General features: G+C 41.7%; 1 protein-coding gene and 1 long non-coding RNA gene across 2 annotated transcripts; both read left to right on the top strand.

Moving 5' to 3' along the window:
* The first annotated feature begins 1,389 nt into the window (after positions 1 to 1,389).
* LOC138950653 (uncharacterized) lies at positions 1,390 to 2,587 on the top strand. The gene is made up of 2 exons (XR_011450762.1): positions 1,390 to 1,902; positions 2,509 to 2,587. It is a non-coding gene; the product is annotated as an uncharacterized lncRNA (long non-coding RNA).
* A 7,008-nt stretch (positions 2,588 to 9,595) lies between these two features.
* On the top strand, positions 9,596 to 10,981 carry LOC138951344 (serine/threonine-protein kinase mos-like). Its single transcript, XM_070322964.1, has one exon. The coding sequence runs from the start codon at positions 9,596 to 9,598 to the stop codon at positions 10,979 to 10,981; it is 1,386 nt and encodes a 461-aa protein (XP_070179065.1).
* The last annotated feature ends 11,511 nt before the right edge of the window (positions 10,982 to 22,492 follow it).

Below are 22,492 nucleotides of genomic sequence, written 5' to 3'. Positions count from 1 at the left end.
TCAACCAGCTGCACTTGTGGTATAATGCCACTGTGGTCAACAAAAAGTTAGTCCATCCCGGCCCGGATTCGAACCCGCGATCACAATGCGTCGTTATAGAAACGTCGTGATGTCTGTGTGTGCATTGTGCGTTATGTGTCGAGCTCCGTGTCGGCTGTGGGTGTTCAGTTGTTTTTGGCAGTGGCTACGCTTAATGCCTTTTTGTCGGCTGACACTACGGTTACGCCCCTTCTCCCTCGATTCTGTGAATTTGATGTGACGCCGTTTTGACGTTGTAACCTCGAGGTCATAAGAGGATAAGATTTCATATAGTTCAGTGAGGTTACCCCCATGGAAATTCGGGCTGCTTTCTCACGGGGGAAAGCGAGCTGCCATACAGTACGGCTGTGTCGATCAAAAGTGAGTGGATTTCCTGTAGGCGTTTTCTCTGTATTCCCTGTTAGGGTCGCCATACGGCGCTCCCCAATAGTTTTTGTTCCTGCATGCGCGTATTCATTTTTACAAGTCCTGAGACTTTCGCTGTGATCTTTATCGTGGGCTACCAGTATCGTGGGCTACCAGTAAACGGTAGATTCGTCACGGGTGACGAAGTTACCGGCAGGGTGGACGGCTGTTTATGCTTAGAGCTTATGCTTTCAGATGTTTGATTTGTGGGAGAGATTCAAGATTCACATTTTTTAGAGAGAGAGAGAAAGAGAGAGAAAGAGACTTTGAACTTTTGAACTTTATTACAGGAAAGATAGCATTAGGTACGTAGGAGAGAGAGAGGGAGAGAGACAGAGAGAGAGAGAGGGAGAGAGACTTACAGAGACAGAGAGAGAGGGAGAGAGAGTTCTCAACTGAGCAGTTTTCACTGACACGGCACAGTCCGAGCGTTGTTATTTTAAAACCCGAGATCTACTCATTGAGCAGTTCTCAACAGCCACTGAGAATAAACAATAGAGAGAGAGAGAGGGAGAGAGAGAGAAAGAGGGAGAGAGAGAGAGGGGGGGGGAGAGAGAGAGAGGGGGGGAGAGGTGCAAGGTTGTATTACCATTACATAACAGCCGCGCTCGGACTACTGTGGCGAAGTTACCTGTGGCGAAGTTACCGGGACCGGTGACGAATCTACCGTGTGACGAACTTACTGGTAGCCTTATCGTGCGCATGTGTGCACACGGGGGTGTTCGGACACCGAGGACAGTCTGCACAGAGTTGACCCTGGGGAGAAAAAACCACTTGCCGAAAGTTGGGATCGAACACATGCCGATTGCGACAGATTGAGCTATACCCCCGCCCCCAGTCAAAATGAGATCGCAGAGATCTTCCGCGCGTCCATGATCGTGCTCCTCAATCGCTTACTTTTTGTGATAGTCGTATCTCTCTAAAGTAGTAATAAACTTAAAGTGTAACTAAACAGACATTTTGAAGTGTCAGCTTTACTGAATTGCTTTATGTTTTGTTCAAGTATAGACCTGTAGAAGCGATACTGGACGATTTTTCCAACGTTTACTGTGTTTTCTGATTTACTACGATTTTTTAAAAGTGTTGAACCCATTTCAGATTTACCTGCTTATCTGTTCTTGATTTGATACTTCCAAAGAACAAGTGGTACTTTGAGTTCCGGTTTTATGTTTTAACCAATCAGAATTTGGTTCCTAAATAAAATCGTCTGCTGCCTGTCCCAGCAGAGTCGGCAACAAGCACTGCTTGCCACATGTGTGATGTTACCAACAGAAATAGCCATAAATTGGGCAAGGTAGCAATGCAAATGAATTGGATCTAACTAATGTGCTTGTACTGCATCTCTGGCCTTTGAATTCACTCCAGTACTGGCTCAGCGTGAGAGGCAACATCCTGTCGAAGTCGTAAGCACGAGGCTGACTGGGAGATTATTATTCGAAGAGCATGCTGAAACAGATTGTAAGTACAATATTTTACATGTTCTCGACATTTCTGTTGATCTTTCCTTAACTTTAATTGTTTCCTTGATTTAAAACCCTAGGGCTTGTATTTTTATTTGTGATACTAAGCACGTATCTTTTCCACAGTATCTGATCACTTCACACTTGAATTTTGGAATGATGAAGTGGAATTATTTCTGGATCTAATTTATTCCTTGTTCCCCCCCTCTTGATTCCTTTTTTCGCCACATATGTATTGTCGTGTAAGGGGGTAGATGTGTGTACTGGCTGATTTTTTTATTTCGTTCAGACACAGATGATTGGAAAAAAAACTTGTCAAGGATTTCAGAATTTAATAGATCTGTTCGAAGTTTTTACGGGATGGGTCCTGTTACAATACAGACTGAATGTGCGCAAGATGAACTTTTGATTAAACATACACACACACAAATGAATCTCTTGATTTTGTTATACGGCGAATGTCCAGTTTCCACCACCACGTCTGTGGTATGTTTTTATACTGTTTGATTGAATAGACTGACGTGCATTCTCTCGCAAATGTGCGCGCGTGTGTGTTTGTCTGTGCCTCAGACTTATTAATCAAAGATGATGTTGCACATTGCAGATCTATGCGACAGGAGCAAGTGGACAAGACAGCTACATTTGTCTGAGCGAAGATCCAACGGTAAGCTCTTTTAGCCGAAGACAGCGAGCCTGGGTGCATGCATGCAAGCTTCTATCATGTTCGTGTGAGTGCTGCAGGGCTATTAGACGCCTTTTCATTATTCTTGATTTAGAGATCCATGCAGGGTATTAGAAAGTGCAGAATATACACGTTTGAACAAATACGATGAGTGTTTGCTCTGAAAAAAAAGAAAAAAACGCAACAAACAAACATTGTATTTGTTTAAAGTATCACAAATATTTATTACCTGTATCTGCATGTTTTGATAATGATGAAGGGTAAATTACTTTGACGTGTGCTTTTTTTTTAACCACACTGATAACGAATGATAGAAACACAGACACACTTAATAACATATCCACAAAAATTGTAACAATAAATGTAAGCTGAACAATGCCTGCAACTCATTTCAGGCCTCAGAAGTAAGTAATTATGAGATTCAGACAGAGAGAGAAAGCCCAACACGAAACCAGTTGACATTTTTTATTTCATTATGTAATATTAAAAACACGACAACAACGTATTTCCTGAACTTAGTTTCGTGCAATTATGGATTGCAAAGTATGTCTAATTGAGTGGCATAAAGAGGCACAGTTGCATGAAAAACCAACTCGGATCTTGACTAGGATCAGGATTTTACATGGACACAACCTAGAATTTAACATCCTGGGGGGAGGGGGGTACTGCGCCTTTCACATCAAGATGTAAAGATCTATTTTAAATAATACTTATTAGAAGGGAACAAAATCAAACAAACTACAACAATCGTTCTGAGGGGAGAGAATTACCTCTTCCCAAGAAATTACCTCCCTTGCTTTTCTTGTTGTGACTTATGTAGAGTAAAGTGAATAGAAAGTGAATCAGTCAGTAACAAAAAAAACCACAACATTTCTTAAGATCAATGAGGAGTCTTGAAGTATTTGTCAATGTTAATCTTGTATGCATAACAAACAATATATTACGGATTGATAATTAAAGAAAATCGTCTCTTCTACAGGGTTGACCCCCCTAAAAAGGACACCCACAACCATGCAAATTACTTCTGCATCTGTTGAACCAATTATTTTATATATGGTATTCATTATCTTCAGTTTATGTTCTGCCTTTCCAGTAAGTGGCAATTTTGTAAATTGAATGGTCTGACTTTTGTGCAATTTTAATTTTTTTTTCTCCAAATTCGGGGGTCGACTAAACAGAACGAGTTTTGACATTGAGCGGTAGCCATTTTTACCTAATTTAAACCCTTCAGGCTTTTACTTTTTTGATTATTTTGAATGTCTGAGTATGTAAAAACATCCCCTTCAACCCCCAGGCTATCGATGACCTGAAGAAAGCATGAAGTTACAGCTAGGTTCAGGGCAATCCTCAGACACGAAAGCGTTGGTGTCATTGGTGATGCAAAAGTTAGATAATTTAACCTACAAATTTGCCACTTTGTGAACTGCACATGCATAAAATCAAGTTTAAGTATGCTGAATATGAAGTTATCCAGTCAATTGGTGTAGAAGTTATAGCATTTCTGTCAGTTAACAGTATTTAAAATCTCTAAAGTAAATCTGACATATTCGAAAGTTTTGCATAAACACCCAGACAATTTTTACGATATTCTCCTAAGCTTCTCCACTTCTCAGCCCTGTCTTGGAAATGAATTCGAATAAGGCAGTCAAAATAACTTAGTTTGGAGCACCCATCAATCAGAATAAGCATTAACTTTTGACACAGGAAATATCTTCTACTGAAAGCTCTCCTGGTTTTATTCTACATTTTCCTGCATAATGGTAACAAATTTAATGATAAATCTAAACAACGAAGTGACTGTGGTAAGATGAACAAAGTTAAAAAACAAAGGATTACTGTAAATGGTTTACGAATCGAAATCTAAACAAGTTTTAATGATAAGTAAAATAAAATTAAAAAAAAGCTAACGTCCTCGCATTTGTCCAGAATTATTCCATGTTTAACATGGGAACAGAGGTATAATTGGTCTAAAGAATTTATCTGTATGCAATGCCCGCTATAGGTGAAAGACTTTTGTGGAAGCCATGGAAGAATGCATCGCTGTTGTGCTGGTTCAGCTTGAGGTCCTGTCCTAGCGAATATCCTGCACACAAAAAAACACGACTTTTTAAGCCACTTATGTTGCATTCCGTGACATAGCTTTGTTAAAACCGTGTGCCTGATAATAATGACAGATTTTGTTGATATACATTTTTTTTAAGACACCCCATATAATATTGTTTGACAATCTCTTTCAACATAGTTTACGAATCACCAATGTGTATACAAACGCAAATAACCCTCAATAAATTACTTTCCAGAGAGAGAGAGAGAGAGAGAGAGAGAGAGAGAGAGAGAGAGAGAGAGAGAGAGAGAGAGAGAGAGAGAGAGAGAGAGAGAGAGAGAGAGAGAGAGAGAGAGAGAGAGAGAGAGAGAGAGAGAGAGAGAGAGAGAGACACCAACTATGTAAGTTAGTGATTGTTCTGGCTTCATACAATGACATTGCATTAATTTTATAAGTGTATGTGTGTGTGTTTCACGCAAAAGCTGATATTACAGTCCTAGTTGTATGCAGTACCTCTGCTTCTTCGTTCAGGAATCAAAGTATACAATCTAAACCGATTATTTTGTTCAATAATCTTCAGCTTACCATCCCGAAGAAGGCAGTAACGTGCCGAGATATTGATTATAGATATTAACGTACCTAACCTGGTTACTGGTGTGTTTTCTTTTTATTTCAATAATGTAAATGTGTGACAACTTGCAGGGTACTTGATGTTGAGAGCAATTTTTCTGGCAAAAGACCTTTTATGGATCAAAGAAAACTTGTGTCGTGGTGCACAAGTCAATCAATTTGGTTGATAAATAATTTGTGCTGCATTTTCCCTGGTTCCAAAACGTAGTATGTATTACCACATGTCCTACCTGTCATTGGCATCACATGATTCTCTGCAAGCAGTCTATTGTGGAAATACGTCATTTAACACTTGCACTTATAGTAGGGCTGATGGGGTCTATGTCGACCAAAAGAGTGGGATTCTCTGTAGGTCGAGTTCCTGTAGGTGGATTCCCTGTATACCTAAGACTTTAAAATTGGCAATCTAGTATACAGGGAATCCCACAGGGTGCAGTTTTTCAATAAAACTTGCAAACCATACTCGAATTTCTAAGAAATATCAAAAACAGATCGAAAAACATCAAATTCTAACGATGTCGCTAAGCATCACGTGACTTTCATTGATATTAGCAAACCGCTACAGGAACTACACCCTGTGGTATTCCCTGTATACAAGATTGCCAATTTGAAAGTCTTACAGTGAATCCAATTCTTTTGGTCGACATAGACCCCATCAGCTATAGTAGGTGGCTGTGGAACGGTAGACATGCAACGACAACGAACAACAAAAGACAAAGTGTGGAGAACACTCATTTTTCTTAACATACGCTAATTTTCTTTGAGAATGCTCCAAGTGAAAATCAGGGGTTCCTAGGCCTGATATCACAATTAAACAGCTTCTTCTCAGAATCAGGAGGGAAAAAACGAGATGTCGTGACAAGAACAGACAGCAGCAGCAGCAACAACAACATTGCTAAATCGTCGCTTTAACAAAATTTCATGTTTAGTATCGCAGACAAAGCACGGCTACTGATCCGACCAAAGCCACACTTCATGCACGATGGGCACATTGTTATGGCCAGCTTGTTAACGTGAGCATTGTGTATGTTTTACATAGAATTGAATGTGTTTGTCGTTGTGTCTGTCATCTATCCTAGTCGTTTGATTTAGAATAAAGCAAACTTATTACAATGACGATTTTCTTCGGTTTTTGATGAAGGATTGGCATCAAGACTTTTCCTATTTTCCAACTCTGCCACCATACACTGGCCGTTCAGGTCTGCATGTCGACCACATGGTGTGTGATCAGATTTTTCGGACATGTTCACAATGCTTACATGACCCCCAAATGGAAAATCAGTTTGTATTTGTTATGTTTTTGTGTAAGCACAATCTTCATACAAGTAAACAGAAACAGTTTTGTTGCAAACAGAGCCTTCATAAGAAAAAATGCTTCTAAGTCAAAATACATACCCCCTTTTTCGTATTGCGTAAAATATACCCATAAATTCTGGACATCATATTTTTATTTTTTTTCACAACAATGAAACCAAACTTTGGCATATGTTTTAGCAATATATTCACAATAAAACCTATGAGTTTGAAGGCTGCATCTTGTTTTGTTTATTTTTGAGAATTTTTTTACAAACCCATGCAAATGGCCAGTTTCTGGGGAGAGACTGGGGAGATAATGGCCAGTATAGAAAGAGTTAATAAGTAAACTAATGTCAGAAGTAGGTATTTACCTTGTTTGCCTTCGCGTTCTTGATAGCCCGCTGCAGCATTTGTATCACTTCCCTTGACATTCAAAACGCCAATGTATTTCTGAAAGGAAAATAAAGATATTGACCGAAACATCACACAAGTGGTATATCATGCTAGGTTTTGTTTACAGTGCCTGTTCTACGACCACATCTGATTGTAATTTTAATAAAGAAAAACTGTATCCATTTATTACTTCTCTATTTGTGTGTGTGCAGGGGCGGATCACATCATTTTTAAGGGGGAGTTTCCAAATTTCTTTTATGGACAATTTGACGACGCGAAGCGTTTAGTTGAAGACGCGAAGCGTTCAACCTCCTTGGGGGGGGGGGGGGGGGGGGGGGGGGTCCGACAAATGTGGATAAAAACAAGGAAAATGGATGAATCCGAGCCAAGAAACATCCCCTAATACACCTTCCAAAAAAGTAAATATATTAAGAAGAAAAATTTGAATCACAACAAGGACAACTGATAGATCTGGCGCAACCTGAGCAAACTAATTAGCCAACTTCTTTCCAAAATCGTCACTTAGAATACAAAGGCCGGATGCGCGCAGTGTGTGTGTGTGTGACCGATGACCTTCTCTAAATTCTAATCGTTGCGTTTGCATGGTAATAAAGTTTTAATACTGGATATGCCCATGAAAAAATATCATTTCTTGTTCATGTCATTGTGTGTGTGTGGCCAGGACCGTGACTTCTGCTTGCCTCGACGTCTTCAGAAAAGACACAAAATGCCAGCAGGCGTATGTTCTTGGAGCACTCAGTATGCCGTCATCTGCAAACAAATAAATACAAATTATTCAATTGTGTAAATAAAGAACAATCATTTTGATATTACAACAAAAAATTCATATAACTGTAGTCTTCACCAGAGACATCCACTACACTATCTTTAAATAAAACTGCCATAAAAAATTGAAATACTATAAAACTTACCCCCACTCAGATCTATTTGGGATTATTCAAGTTTCAACCATGAAACGATGCCGGTTTGGACAGATCTGCTAGTTTGCCGCTGAAACTGAAATCAAAGGCGATCTTCAGAACTATTTCTAATCTTGTATTTGTGATTAATATAAAATACTGATCTTCCCAATAGAAGCTGATGTGTATACACATGACCAGGACAAGGTATTTTGTTACAGGGCATTTACGCAGACGTCGCAGTTCAAAATATCGTTTTAGATCTGATTTTGTACAGCAGCCTGTGTGATTCAGAATCGTCTGCCCTTTTTCGGTTTAACATTTTATGGACGATTCCTATGAGACTGCTCAATCATAACTGATGACAAATTCAGAAACAGATGATGGTTTCAAGTAGGCTACAGTAATGATTCGTTAAAAATGTCAAGCCACTCGTCGATCATTCACACTCAAAGAACCCAAGCCAAATCTTCTCTGGTTCCGAGCAGCTTTTTCCAACTGAGACCCTAATTGTTACGCATCTGCCGCGAAAAGATAGACCACAAACAAGCGGCACTGTACCATGCTTTCGTTTATGTTGCTAAACAGATTAAATGTGCATTGTAAATGTGCTTACAGCAAAGAAATGCATCCTTACTTACCACAAAAATACTGGTACCACATTCATCGCACTTGTGTCTTCTTACCAAAACCAATCGATATGTTTGTTTACGATGTATTGGTAATTACTAACCGTTAACTATTTTTCAAAAATCTGAAATGACTTTTAAGAATCAAAGAAAGATTCGCTAAAACGGTTGACTTCAGAAAATAAGCAATATTTTTCTGAACCATGAAATAAAAATCGAAAACTCCGTTTGATCTTTTATTTTGGTAGATTGATGACAACAGCCGGAACTGAAAGTACCAGAACCAAAAATTAAGGGCATTAATCAGGTAAACTAAGAAGATTGTCGTTCCTGGCGCGCACTTCACATGTCCGTCAAACAGTGTCCGAGTGAGAGAAAAAATTTTTTTTTTCGCAGTTTGACAGTATTTGAGGCCCTTCTTCATATCAAAGTGTAAAGGTTGCTGAACGACGTTTTTCCTTTTTGCTTGTTTAGTTACACTTTAAGCTGAGTCGACGAAGATATAATTTGATGACGTCGACCAAGTGCGTCCGAGTGGGATAATGCCGAATGGCGTAGCCCTAGTACGGGCGGTACGGCGCCGTTTGACACGTTGTGAACATAGAATGGCCGAGCCGGTTATGCTGTCAAAACGACGGCGTAACCCTAGACTTTTTTTTTTTTTTACCTGTCTGGTCTCTTTTGTCTACGTGTAATCGTTGAAGGTTTTGTCATTTTCTACTCAATAGTTTTTTTTTTCTTTTTGTTGTTTTGGGTGTGTATAATTTTGTTTAACTAGTTGTGTAGTTGTTTGGATTTTATTTTGGTACATTTTTATGTTTGTATTTGTTGTTTTTTGTCGGTCGTTAATTTTGCTGATTAGAGCTGTTTTCTTCGGGGCCGCGTCTTCTCTGGTGTTTTCATGTTTATATTCATGGAAGATCCAATGTGCAAAGGTAACGGCATAATCTTTTGTTTTGTAACCTGCGTTGTTGTTGTTTTTGGCTGGTACTCCAGTTTGCAGTCATGTGTCTGCGACCCTCTTTTTATCAGGTTCCATTTCTGTTTGTTTTTTTCCAGTTTCCTGTCCACTGTCACTGCTTCACGTTCCTGTCACCATGGCTACCTCGTCTTCCTGGCGGATTGAGATTCCAGAAAGTTCTACGGACCTTGGCCAACTGGCCTCCCCGACCTGTCTTCCCGCTGCTGCAGCTGCCACCACTTCCCTCAAGTCTTCGAGGGAGCGCCTGCCTCAGTCCCTGGACCTTGACTGTAATGACTCTGTCGGAGCTTCGCTTGGTGACTTCTCCTGCGCTGAGGATGGGAGGTCTGCGACAACAAGCTTCTTGGACACCAGTGCTTCGAGTGCCTTCGTTTTCCCGCCTTCGCCTGACTGTGAACTTCCTCCTCGTCCTGAATGTGATGGTCTGTCAGCCACTACTGACGGCTTGCTTGCTGTGTGTGAAGCGAGTGCTCAGTCCCCCGTGTCCCCTTCTCCCTTCCTCCGTGAAACTGTGAATTCTACAAACATTGAACACGTGCGTTGTGACACTGTATACACTCCAAGCCCTGTGAACGCTGCCTCTCCCCCTTCCCCTGCAAGTCCTGAACGCGCTGAACACTCTCCCGTGTCACCAGTCCCCAGCAATCCATCCTCCCTGTCTGACAAACTTATTCGCCCGGAGGAGATTCGTCCAGATAAGCTGCTCGGTCGTGGCGGCTTCGGCACAGTGTCTCTTGGATTTTACAAAGAGCGCATGGTTGTGTGCAAGAACTTCCACTCCCACATCGACGACGAAGTGGCGAGGGAGACCTACGAGAGAGAACTGAAGGCTCTGGAGCTTGACCTGGACCACGAGAACGTGGTGGCTGTGCTGGGCGCGAGTTCCCTGCAGGGCTGGCAGCCAGGAGCCTGTGTTGTGATGAGCTACGCGGGGAGCGTCACCCTGGACTCCTACCTGTCTGATCCACGCAACCAGATGACCGTGCAGCACGTGCTGTTCTTCACCAGTCACGTGATGGAGGGCCTCAGCTACCTTCACTCACGGGGTGTCCTTCACCTTGACCTGAAACCTGCCAACTGCGTCTTCTGCCCTGAAGAGCAGACCTTGCGTCTGTGTGACCTTGGCGCCTTGCACGTGGTGGGCGAGTCCTGGGGGTCAAGGGTCGAGGGCACGGTGGCCTTCCGCGCCCCTGAGCTCTTCTCCTCCCACACCCCCGCCCCCTCCTTCCCCTGTGACGTGTACTCCCTGGCTGTCACCATGTGGTGCCTCGACAGCCGCCAGTTCCCCTTCGAGTCGTATCCGCGAGAGTGCATCATCTACAACGTCGTGCAGAACAACCTCCGCCCGCCTGTGCCTGAGACTGCGGTGGATTCTCAACGGAATTCGTTTCTTCAGCAGTACCGAGACCTGTACACCGCTTGCTGGTCTGCTGAGCCGAGTCTTCGCCCGACATTGGATGATGTGATGGATGTGATTTATGACATTGCGGAGCAGTTGTGAGTATGCACGCTTATGTTTTCTGATTTGCAATTGCAGGTGATGCTGTCCTATCCCTGGGACCTGACCTTTCCAAGACAGTCCGGGTTGCCGAGGCGTTCCAAGTCACACGAGAAGGTTGCACAACAACAATCATTGAGGCTGGCTGATAATTGATAAGAGAGAGAGAAAGTCATCTCACTTTTCTGTAAAACAACTACTTCCAGTCATCTCACTTTTCTCTATCAGTGAGTACAGTATTCCTTTGTTTTTTTAACTTTGTTCATCTTACCACAGTCACTTCGTTGTTTAGATTTTGATAATTGGCTGCACACGCAATCAATTGCAAACATTTAATCAACTTAAAGAACATGCAGCGGTTTCATACACTATTTTGCCCCAGAAAACTGAACTTCATACAGTTGTTAACGTTGGAACTCGGGTGTAAAACTTCGTCTGCTGGTCACATTCGAGGAAAGAACATTTCCTGAGCAATACCAAAACATGAACAGAACACACACTATCTGCCTTTACCGCCACAGCAGAATGACAACATAACTGTGTACTTAATTTTAGTTCAAAACATGGAAACTGACAAGAAGTGTTAACAAAATTGAATGATTTTCACGGAACTATACAACCGCGCATTAATCGATCGCCTGCGCAGGTAGACTGGTTGGGTGAATATGATTCGATCAAACTTTCGCACAAAAACTCCTCTTTTCTTTGAATAACTGAAGAAAGGAGGAATAAAGAGGTTACATACCTCGTCTCAGTGATTATCAAAAATAATGGTCTCAGTTCGCGGTCATGAAAAAGCTCGCTTAAGCTCGCATTTTTCATGATCCGCTAACTTCGACCATTATTTTTGATAATCACTGAGACTCGGCATGTAACCTCTACATCTGTGTACTTGATTTTAGTCCAAAACAGGGAAACTGACAAGAAGTGTTAACAGAATGGAATGATTTGCACGGAACTATACAACCGCGCATTAATCGATCGCCTGCGCAGGTTGACTGGTTGAGTAATTCGGATTCGATCAAACTTTCGCACAAAAACTCCTGTTTTCTTTGAATAACTGAAGAAAGGAGGAATAAAGAGGTTACACACCTCGTCTCAGTGATTATTAAAAATAATGGTCTCAGTTCGCGGTCATGAAAAAGCTCGCTGAAGCTCGCATTTTTCATGATCCGCCAACTTCGACCATTATTTTTAATAATCACTGAGACTCGGCATGTAACCTCTACTTGTGTGCACCAAGACTGTAAAAAAAAACTGTAAAAAAAACCCAAGGGTCGTGTGAACCAAGACCTGTTTGATTCTTTTCCATCATTGAAATGACGTCATTGTGGTTGTTGACAATGAATCAAGCAATCCGATTCTGGAGAGTGATCAGTTTGTTGAACTGCCTGCCGGCAAACTTTGTTCTGTGTCCTGGTTGATACAACACGCAACGGGGACAATCTTGAACGTACTTTGCAAGACATAAGACACAGATCAAACTGCAGCGGACGTGCAAGCAGAACGATGTCGATGGAGAAAGGAACGCTGGCATGTGCTGTCCTCATTTTCGTTCTTGTTGGTAAGTTTGGCTCCCCAAGGATAGGGCCTCGGGGGTGGGGAGGGGGTATTCGTAGGAAGTGTTAATCATGTCTTCACTTTTGTGAATTGATTTGGACGCTTATCCAAATAGACGACGCTGAATGATTAACGCCTGTGTTAACAGATAATTATGCTTGAAGAAAGTTGAACAGCTTTGCAAGAAACAGCATAAAATATGTCTCTGTCTGTCTATCTGTCTGTCTGTTCCTCTTTCTCTTTTCACACTGGTAACAATTATTAATATGTATGTATGCTGTTCAATGTGTGTGTGTGAGTGTGTATGTGTGTGTGTGTGTGTCTGCCTGCGCGTGCGTGCGTGTGTGTGTGTGTGTGTGTGTATGTGCGCCTATGTGCGTGCGCGCATGTGTGTGAGTATGTGTGTGTATGTGTGTGTGTGTGTGTGTGTGTGTGTGTGTGTGTGTGTGTGTGTGTGTGTTAGGAACGTGAGGGCAAAACGGACCTTTTGTCAGTGCTCGACTGTCATCGCTTCGCCGCTTCCATCCTTGCTTGACTGAATGGTTAATTACGCTTCAGCGTTCTTGTTGTTAATATCATTGTGACTCTGCATGTCTCTTATCCTGCTGTGACTGACACTTTGACGAGGGTCAACCGGGCTTTGATAAATGTGTGAGTTCAAAAACTCATCATATAATAAGTATTCTGACAAAGTTAGTAATTTTCAATTTCGTTTTTATTGACAGGAAAGCAAGAAGTGGTGAGTATTAACATCAAGAAATGCAAACAAAGAGAACTGCTTGGGTTTCCACGTACTTCTAAGAACCTTGTTGACATTATCGCAAATACAAACAACACGATAATATGCGAGGGTTTGAACCCTTCGGCCTCCATCGTGTGGTATATAGAAAGGACTAGTGTGAGAAAGTCTTCAGTGGCCGTGTGCAATCTTTCAAGCTGCACTGTGGAAACAAATCTTGCAGTACAAATTGCTGCTCAGAGGAACCCCACTCAAAGCCAGCTGTTCTATCAGCAGCACGACTTTGTCAGTGACATGGATGCAAAAATCTCCTGTGCAAGCAGGGTAGCAGGCCAATCGACATCTTCATCCTGTACATTCAATGTGATAAGTAAGAATCCCTCATTGGTTTGATCTGTTTCTGTTTTTGTTGTGAGCTTGATGGGTTTTCTATGTTTTGACATTGATTTTCTGGCTGTATTTTTGACTCCCCTTGGTAATCAGGAGAGTCTTAGGAATGAGCAGTATTCCCCCCTCTGCTATTTTTGCATCTGTAAACTGCAAGGGGTGTTTATTGTTTTGTAAATACACAGCAATCAAACCGAATCTTCGATAACTCATGGATTGAGAAGCGACACTACTTTTAGCGACTGAAAAGTCCCGAACGCTCAAATGTACGAAATATATGTCGTATCCATTCTGTACAATTTGCGCATTATGTACAATGAGCAGCATATCGTGCTCATTGTATACAATGAGCAACAAGTTTTGCTCATTGTAGACAATGAGCAAAACTGTTGCCCATTGTATACAATGAGCAAGACCATAAAGTTGCACATTGTAGCCTATACAATGTGCACCGAGTGAGCAAGATTGTTGAATGACGTTCAAGCTACACTGATATATGAATCATAGTGAATGGTAAAGTGTTCAAATAACGATGTTTGTTATGTTTAAGCATTGTTTTAATTCTCATTTCGCTAAAACTAAACAGTGTATTAAGAATTTAATTATTGTAAATTAAAGGGGCAGAAAACAGCTAAAAACAACTTTGTTTTAAAAAATTATTTGATGCATAGGAACCACTTTAGTGAAACCGCACATCGATAGCGCTGTTAGTTTGGCTGGAAATAACATTTAACTTTGTAGTGGAAGTAGAATGACGTCATATTTTTATATTTAGTCAAGTTTTGACTAAATATTTTAACATCGAGGGGGAATCGAAACGAGGGTCGTGGTGTATGTGCGTGTGTGTGTGTGTGCGTGTGTGTGTGCGTGTGTGTGTGTGTGTGTCTGTGTGTGTGTGTAGAGCGATTCAGACTAAACTACTGGACCGATCTTTATGAAATTTGACATGAGAGTTCCTGGGTATGAAATCCCCGAATGTTTTTTTCATGTTTTTGATAAATGTCTTTGATGACGTCATATCCGGCTTTTCGTGAAAGTTGAGGCGGCACTGTCACGTCCTCATTTTTCAACCAAATTGGTTGAAATTTTGGTCAAGTAATCTTCGACGAAGCCCAGACTTCGGTATTGCATTTCAGTTTGGTGGCTTAAAAATTAATTCATGACTTTGGTCATTAAAAATCTGAAAATTGTAAAAAAAAAAATAAATTATAAAACGATCCAAATTTACGTTTATCTTATTCTCCATCATTTGCTGATTCCAAAAACATATAAATATGTTATATTCGGATTAAAAACAAGCTCTGAAAATTAAATATATAAAAATTGTTATCAAAATTAAATTGTCCAAATCAATTTCAAAACACTTTCAGCTTATTCCTTGTCGGTTCCTGATTCCAAAAACATATAGATATGATATGTTTGGATTAAAAACACGCTCAGAAAGTTAAAACAAAGAGAGGTACAGAAAAGCGTGCTATCCTTCTTAGCGCAACTACTACCCCGCTCTTTTTGTCAATTTCACTGCCTTTGCCATGAGCGCTGGACTGACGATGCTACGAGTATACGGTCTTGCTGAACAATGGCATTGCGTTCAGTTTCATTCTGTGAGTTCGACAGCTACTTGACTAAATATTGTATTTTCGCCGTACGCGACTTGTTTATTTTAAAACGGCCGTAACTCGCTTCAAATTTGACCAATATGCATGCTTTTTTTTTTATTGCTTTCGGCGTTTTGAACTGGCGTGCACGTGATAAGAAAAAGAATGGAACGAAAAATCCAAAACAATTTTTTTTTCAAAAAAATATTAAAAATCTTTTCTTTTTTTAAAATATATTTTTTTTTACATTTACCTAGAGTAAAGAGTAAAGAGTAAGCAATCTCTTTTTGGCCCGAAAACATGAAACGACAGCAACCAGTTGACTGCCCCTTTAATTAAACAATAAAAACAAATACAACAATTAATGTTGTTTCAACACACGCACACACACATAACATTCGTTCATAATAACGCTCACATTGTCATGTCATGCTAAAAGTAAGAGATAGAAACAACAACGTAAGCTAAAAAGGTAAAGGTAAAGGTATTCCCATAACCATCTGGTCGTAGGGGAGAGAGATGTTAGAGATCTCCACTTTTCTGGGGGCCAGCTTTTTATGAGGGCGGTGCCCATCTCCTCTCCCTCGCTGCCTTTGCCTTCCCCGGCCCTGAATAGGGTCAGGTACCCATTTCCAGCTGGGTGGACTGGAGAGCGCTCGGAAAAATCGGGTATTTGTATTTGTCCCCGAGTGGGGGACGAACCACGACCTCCAGCGTGAGAGGCAAGCGTTCTAACCACTGCGCCACTCCGCTCTCCAACGTCAGCTAATGAGAGCTAATTAAATTCCTAATGCACTGTATAGTTTTAGCGAAATGAGAATTAAAACAATGCTTAAACATAACAAACATCGTTATTTGAACACCGTTTACTCACATATTCCATTCAACCATTCACTATGATTCATATATCAGTGTAGCTTGAACGCCATTCAACAATCTTGCTCACTCGGTGCACATTGTATACAATGTGCAACTTTATGGTCTTGCTCATTGTATACAATGGGCAACAGTTTTGCTCATTGTATACAATGAGCAAAACTTGTTGCTCATTGTATACAATGTGCAAGATATGCTGCTCATTGTACATAATGCGCAAATTGTACAGAATGGATACGACATATACATCTCTGGAGCAGACAACACAAACGTGAAACCGCATTTACACTAACAACTACAGGTTACAACACACGAAATCCACTACAAAATGCATGAGTTTGGTTGTTTTCTAAATCTACCTTGCTTGAAAACCAAACTTCCTACAGTATATGACGTTGTAACACGGGGGAAAGAGTTCGTCTGCTACGCAATACGACGTATGAACATTTCCTTCGCGATACCAGAACAGGAAAAGATCACAAAAGTATTTGCCCCAGCAGAACTACGGCATAACAGTTAACTAGGTACTTGATTGTATTCCAAACCAAATAAACTGCTGTAAAGTGTTAGCAGAATTGAATGATTTTCACGGAACTCTTCAACCGCGCATTAATCTAGTGCTTGCGCAGGTAGACTGGCAGAGTGATTAGGACTCGATCAAACTGTGGCACAAAAACACAATTTTTTCTTTGAAAACCTGAAGAAAAGAGGAATGAATTGGTTGCACACCTCGTTTCACTGGATATTAAAAATAATTGTCTCAGTTCGAGGTCATGAAAAAGCTTGCTAAAGCTATCATTTTTCATTATCAGCAAAATTTGACCATTATTGTTAATATTCACAGAGTCTCAACGTGTAACCTCTACCTGTAAGGCCGGCCGTCCGTAGACAAAAACCTTTAACGTTTAGGTTATCTTTATGTTTTTGAAGCTAGAGCTTTGAGACTGTACACGCTTCTAGCTAGGGTTTGATGATCTCCTGACACGACTCGAGTTTGGTCGACGCAGTCAATGTTGGGCGGGGTCATGTTCGATTCATAAAAAGTGTACATTGATGTACGTTACCTCAGGCGTTTTTGAAGCAAGAGCTTTGAAACTATGTTCACTTCAAGGGTTTGATGATCTGTCGACTTGGCTGATCGGTGGCAAAGGACCCTCTGTCTATGTGCGTATGAGTGTGTGTTTTGTGTGTAGGAGATGCGTGTGAGTTAGTGTGTGTGTGTGCGTGTGTGTGTGTGTGTGTGTATGTGTGTGTGTGTGTGAGTCAGTGTGTGTGTGTGTGTGTGTGTGAGTCAGTGTGCGTGAGAGAGAAATAACCGATTTGTCCTTCGATGGGGGTACTTCTACTTAATTATTGGTTAATTGTTAATTGACATCTGGCTCAAGTGGTGTCATCTAAATTCACGCGGTTGAATCGTATTTCTTGAATCTCTACCGTCACTGAACGATTTTGTTGCTGCGCACCTGTGGCCGAGGTCTTGTCAGGGGGCTAGGGGGGGGGGGGGGGGAGAGCTGTCGTAACTTTACGGTGAATGTGGCAGCGCAAGTTTCGCTACGCTCGCGTCATGCCCACCACGTTTCTATCTTGCGGTGTCAGTAGACTGCGCACGTGCGTAAAGCCGCTACGTGTCCGACATGTCTCTGTTTTATTGTAAAATTATTCTGAAAGAAAGATCAAGGTCTGTTCAGCATGTGAGTCGTGTGGGCTTTGCCCTTCTTGTTAATGAGTTGGGGCATTCTGACCAATCACAGGATCTGTTTCATTAAAACGCAAACTTGATTGAATTACAATTAGTAATTATTATGATTCTTGTTAAAAACAAATATCCTGTTTCAAAATGTGGTGGATGTTGAGTACGTCAGGCTAGTGATGGTGATGGGGAGGAGGTTGGGGGTTGTTTGTTTGTTTGTTTGTTTGTTTAACGCCCAGCAGACCACGAAGAGCCATATCAGGGCGGTGCTGCTTTGACATATAACGTGCGCCACACACAAGACAGAAGTCGCAGCACAGGCTTCAAGTCTCACCCAGTCACATTATTCTGACACCGGACCAACCAGTCCTAGCACTAACCCCATAATGCCAGACGCCAGGCGGAGCAACCACTAGATTGCCAATTTTAAAGTCTTAGGTATAACCCGGCCGGGGTTCGAACCCACGACCTCCCGATCACGGGACGGACGCCTTACCACTAGGCCAACCGTGCCGGTGTGGGGGTTGTGCCAGTTTGAATATATGTGTCATATGTATAGTGGAATCCTCCTTTTAAGACCAACAAAACTCTAAAAATCAGGTCTTATAATGAGGGTAAACTAACAGAGGTCATGAACAGAATATCTTAGAAAACAGGGTCTTCATAATGTCTTATCGGGGGTTTTGGGTCTAAAAGGGAAGGGCATCTTCTAAGCGGTTAGGTGGTTCAAGGGCAGGCGGATCGAGGTGTAACGAAGGCGAGTTGTGCGCAATTCGCAAGCATTTGCTTTTCTTGTTATTTAAGGCATGCCTTTTAATTAACATGTGGGTCTAGCTTTTATGTAGCTGTATGTGCTAGGTTCATTGTTTTTGTGCTAGAGGTATGCGGCGCCTTGGCCGGATGACGACTGTGCAAAAGATATTGCACTTCTAATCAATGTATCTATTTGTTTGGATATATAACGATATCTTTAGTCAAAGCATGCATTCAATTCAAGAAAGGTTGTGATTTTCTTTCCCGCATCACACAAATAACGTTGATGAACAAATGAACGTGCACTGTTTCCGCAAAGAGCAATATGTTGCATATGTTTGCAGGTTTGGCTGTTCTGTCCAACTGCAATGTAAAATCAAGGCCCCTCCACCACACCACTTCCATCTCCGGCAAATGTGATTATTCAGGCTTGCAAAGCTCGGCTAACGTTGTACCTCAGTGCATATTTTTCCAGAGAAATGATATAACACTAACAGAGGTAAAGAAACATGTCATACAACAGCGTTATACTTAAATAACTTAAGATTCTGCATGTCTTTTACGTGTGAATTTTTTTGTGTACACATGTTTTTGTGTGTGTGTGTGTCTCTGTTGTATGTACCGCTGTACACACACGGCCATGTACTAAATCTATATGTTTGTTGAATACGTATACGGCAAGAGAATGGTTTCATATAACCGGATTTACACAACACGGCTTAATCACAAACATCTGCACTCAACCAAGTCTGTCTGGTGTTTTTGATGACGGATAGTCATGAATAGCACAGCATGCATGCACCGTTCGGGAGTGACACAAATAGTTTGTATGTTTGTTTGTTTGCTTAACGCCCAGCCGACCACGAAGGGCCATATCAGGGCGGTGCTGCTTTGACATTTAACGTTCGCCACACACAAGACAGAAGTCGCAGCACAGGCTTCATGTCTCACACAGTCACATTATTCTGACACCGGACCAACCAGTCCTAGCACTAACCCCATAATGCCAGACGCCAGGCGGAGCAGCCACTAGATTGCCAATTTTAAAGTCTTAGGTATGACCCGGCCGGGGTTCGAACCCACGACCTCCCGATCACGGGGCGGACGCCTTACCACTAGGCCAACCGTGCCGGTACACAAATAGTGGTCTGACTGAAAATGCCAAACCATGCAGGAGATTGGCTTTACCGTCCAGCCATAGTACAAAGAGAACACTTAACTTATTGATTGAATGTGACTTTGTGAAGCATCTGCATCATTACAATGAATTATTTTTAGACTTCGTATTCATTGAGTCTCAGTATCTGCTATGTATACAAGAATAGATGTACGTGTGCGTGTGTCTGTCTGTGGTCGCCATACCTCTGAGATGGCAAAAGGCAGGAATAAGAAAGTGGGCATTCACACTGCCTAATCCTCGGTTACACAGGAACCGAATACTCCCGAATAAATTCGGGCCGATTCTGTCCGAATACGGATTGAATCGGATGGATTCGGTGGATTCGGGACCTATTCGTCTCTAATTCGGGGAGTTCCCCGAATCGAGCCGAATAGGTCCCGAATCAGAGCAGAATCGGCAAGAATCGACGCGAATTATTTTTTAGAATCCCGAATACAGCCGAATGCCAACCAGAATAGTGACCAGAATCGAGCCGCATTCGACCAGAATAGCATCGAATCTGACCCGAATGCCCCGAATATGGCCGAATAGAGCCGAATAACGACCCGAATGGCGACCCGAATCGGGACGAATATGGCCGAGTGCGCCGAATAAGACACCGAATCACCCGAATATGCCCTAGAGGGGGGAAAAATGTGTCCCTTCACAGACAGCCCTATTGGGGAAATCAGGCCCTCCCATATACAGGGTGACACAAAAAAAACAGATCCCACCAAAAGTTTAATATTTTCTGAAATAATCAGCCGATTCTTTTATTTTTTCAGGTGAGCCAAGCTGAAATGATGTTCTAACAGCCCACCAAGTTTGAGCTTCAAGATGTCATGGACAACGGAGCATAAGACATTTATAGTCGAGGCCTATTTTCGGTCGAATTCTATCCACGCTGCTCAACTGGAATTCAAAAGACAGTTTGGACGTAGAGACTTTCCTGTTAAATCAGTTATCTATGGATGGAGGGATAAGTTCAGAGACCATGGGACTGTCAATAACCTCAATAGTAAAAACCCTAACAGGGGATCCCACTCTGGTCGACCTAAATCAGCAAGGACACCGAGGAATATTGATTCAGTCAGAGAGTCTGTTGTGCGCAGCCCGAGCAAATCTGTTCGCCGGCGAAAATAGGCCTCGACTATAAATGTCTTATGCTCCGTTGTCCATGACATCTTGAAGATCAAACTTGGTGGGCTGTTAGAACATCATTTCAGCTTGGCTCACCTGAAAAAATAAAAGAATCGGCTGATTATTTCAGAAAATATTAAACTTTTGGTGGGATCTGTTTTTTTTGTGTCACCCTGTATATAGGAATGAGTAGTGTTAAGCTCTGAAGTTCACAGTTTGGTTGACACCTCGTCAAACTTTGGGGTCACAGCGATGTCATCTACGTTTCAAAAACAGTTAAGGTTAAGGATTTTTGTTGTTCTGGACATGAGACAATGTTGGCTTGTTTCCATCACATTTCAGGGTAAAAGGGAAATGAGCGGCCAAATGTGACCCTCCACCACGAAATGAGTCGCATGTCACCTCGCGCGATTCTGCGCTAGGCTTAATATAAGTCCGGGGAGTGTCTGGTAACAGTGTGAGGGTCACCTTAGTCACAGGCTTATAACTCAAACAGTGTTCGCTCTTTTCTAAAACGGTTTTCCCCACTGGACAGAGCATACAAAACTCTTTATGAAAATGTAAAAATATGAAAATCATGCAAAGGCGACATGCGACTCATTTCGTGGTGGAGGGTCACAAATGAGAAAAGGCGCTTATGGTTAAGAAGTTTAAAGAAAGATAAATGAACACAGCATCTAACCCAACCTTTCTAAGAACTCCAAAGTGGCAGCAGCTAATAGAAATCTAAAGTCGAAGTAGCCCATATATGTTGAATAGTATACAACCGAGAAAAAACCCACTTTGTTGCAAACAATGGCCATTTCAGCTTAACCGCAAGCATCTCAGTGATTGATTTCTAAGCGAATTATCAAGTAAGTGGAAGGTGTAATGCCAGTAAAACGCGTGTTTGATTGTAGCACATAAGAGCGTCATAAACTGATTGAGCGGCTGCGGTCGACTTCAAATAACCTAGCGATATGCAGAAAACTCGTCTGCTTTGGCTGCTGTACGTTTTCAAGCGCAATACCCATTCTGCACAGGATCAAGCATTGTCAACATGTTCACAGTAAGTTGTCATTCATACCCAGCCGGAAAATAAATCTCATGTTCCCCATGCAATAAATCGAGGTGGTGAATGGGTTTGAGCGTTCAGGTGAAACGTGGATTGTCAAACTAAAAGCCAATCAGGCGATATTGTTTGATGTGTGGAACCATCGCGGCTTTGGATTCGTGTTTCCGAGGACAACGATTGTAAGCATTCACTCTCAAAGACCCAATCAATGTTGATAATTACCGCGGCGACTCATGATCAATTTGCAACTTATCTCTGTAATCCCAAAATCCACAACGAAAAGTCATGAAACACGTAAAAGAAAAGAAATGTGCTCAACACTTACTGAACTCACACACACATAATTATGATTGCAGCTGATGTAAATTTTCAGACTAAAAGAAAAGCGTCAACAAGCTACGTTTGACGTCACAGATACGTTTGACGTGTTATCTCGAGCTACTGTGAGGATGCTTTGCGGCCAGCCCAAAGTTGGATTCTAAGAATTCGTCTTCCTGTGGGTTATTGTGCATTTCGTTGGACTACCAAAATGATGACAAAAACGATGTTTGGTGGCTT

The sequence above is a fragment of the Littorina saxatilis genome, linkage group LG16 (genome assembly GCF_037325665.1).
Source record: "Littorina saxatilis isolate snail1 linkage group LG16, US_GU_Lsax_2.0, whole genome shotgun sequence".
Lineage (NCBI taxonomy): Eukaryota > Metazoa > Mollusca > Gastropoda > Littorinimorpha > Littorinidae > Littorina > Littorina saxatilis.
This window is presented reverse-complemented; position numbering and strand designations above follow the sequence as displayed.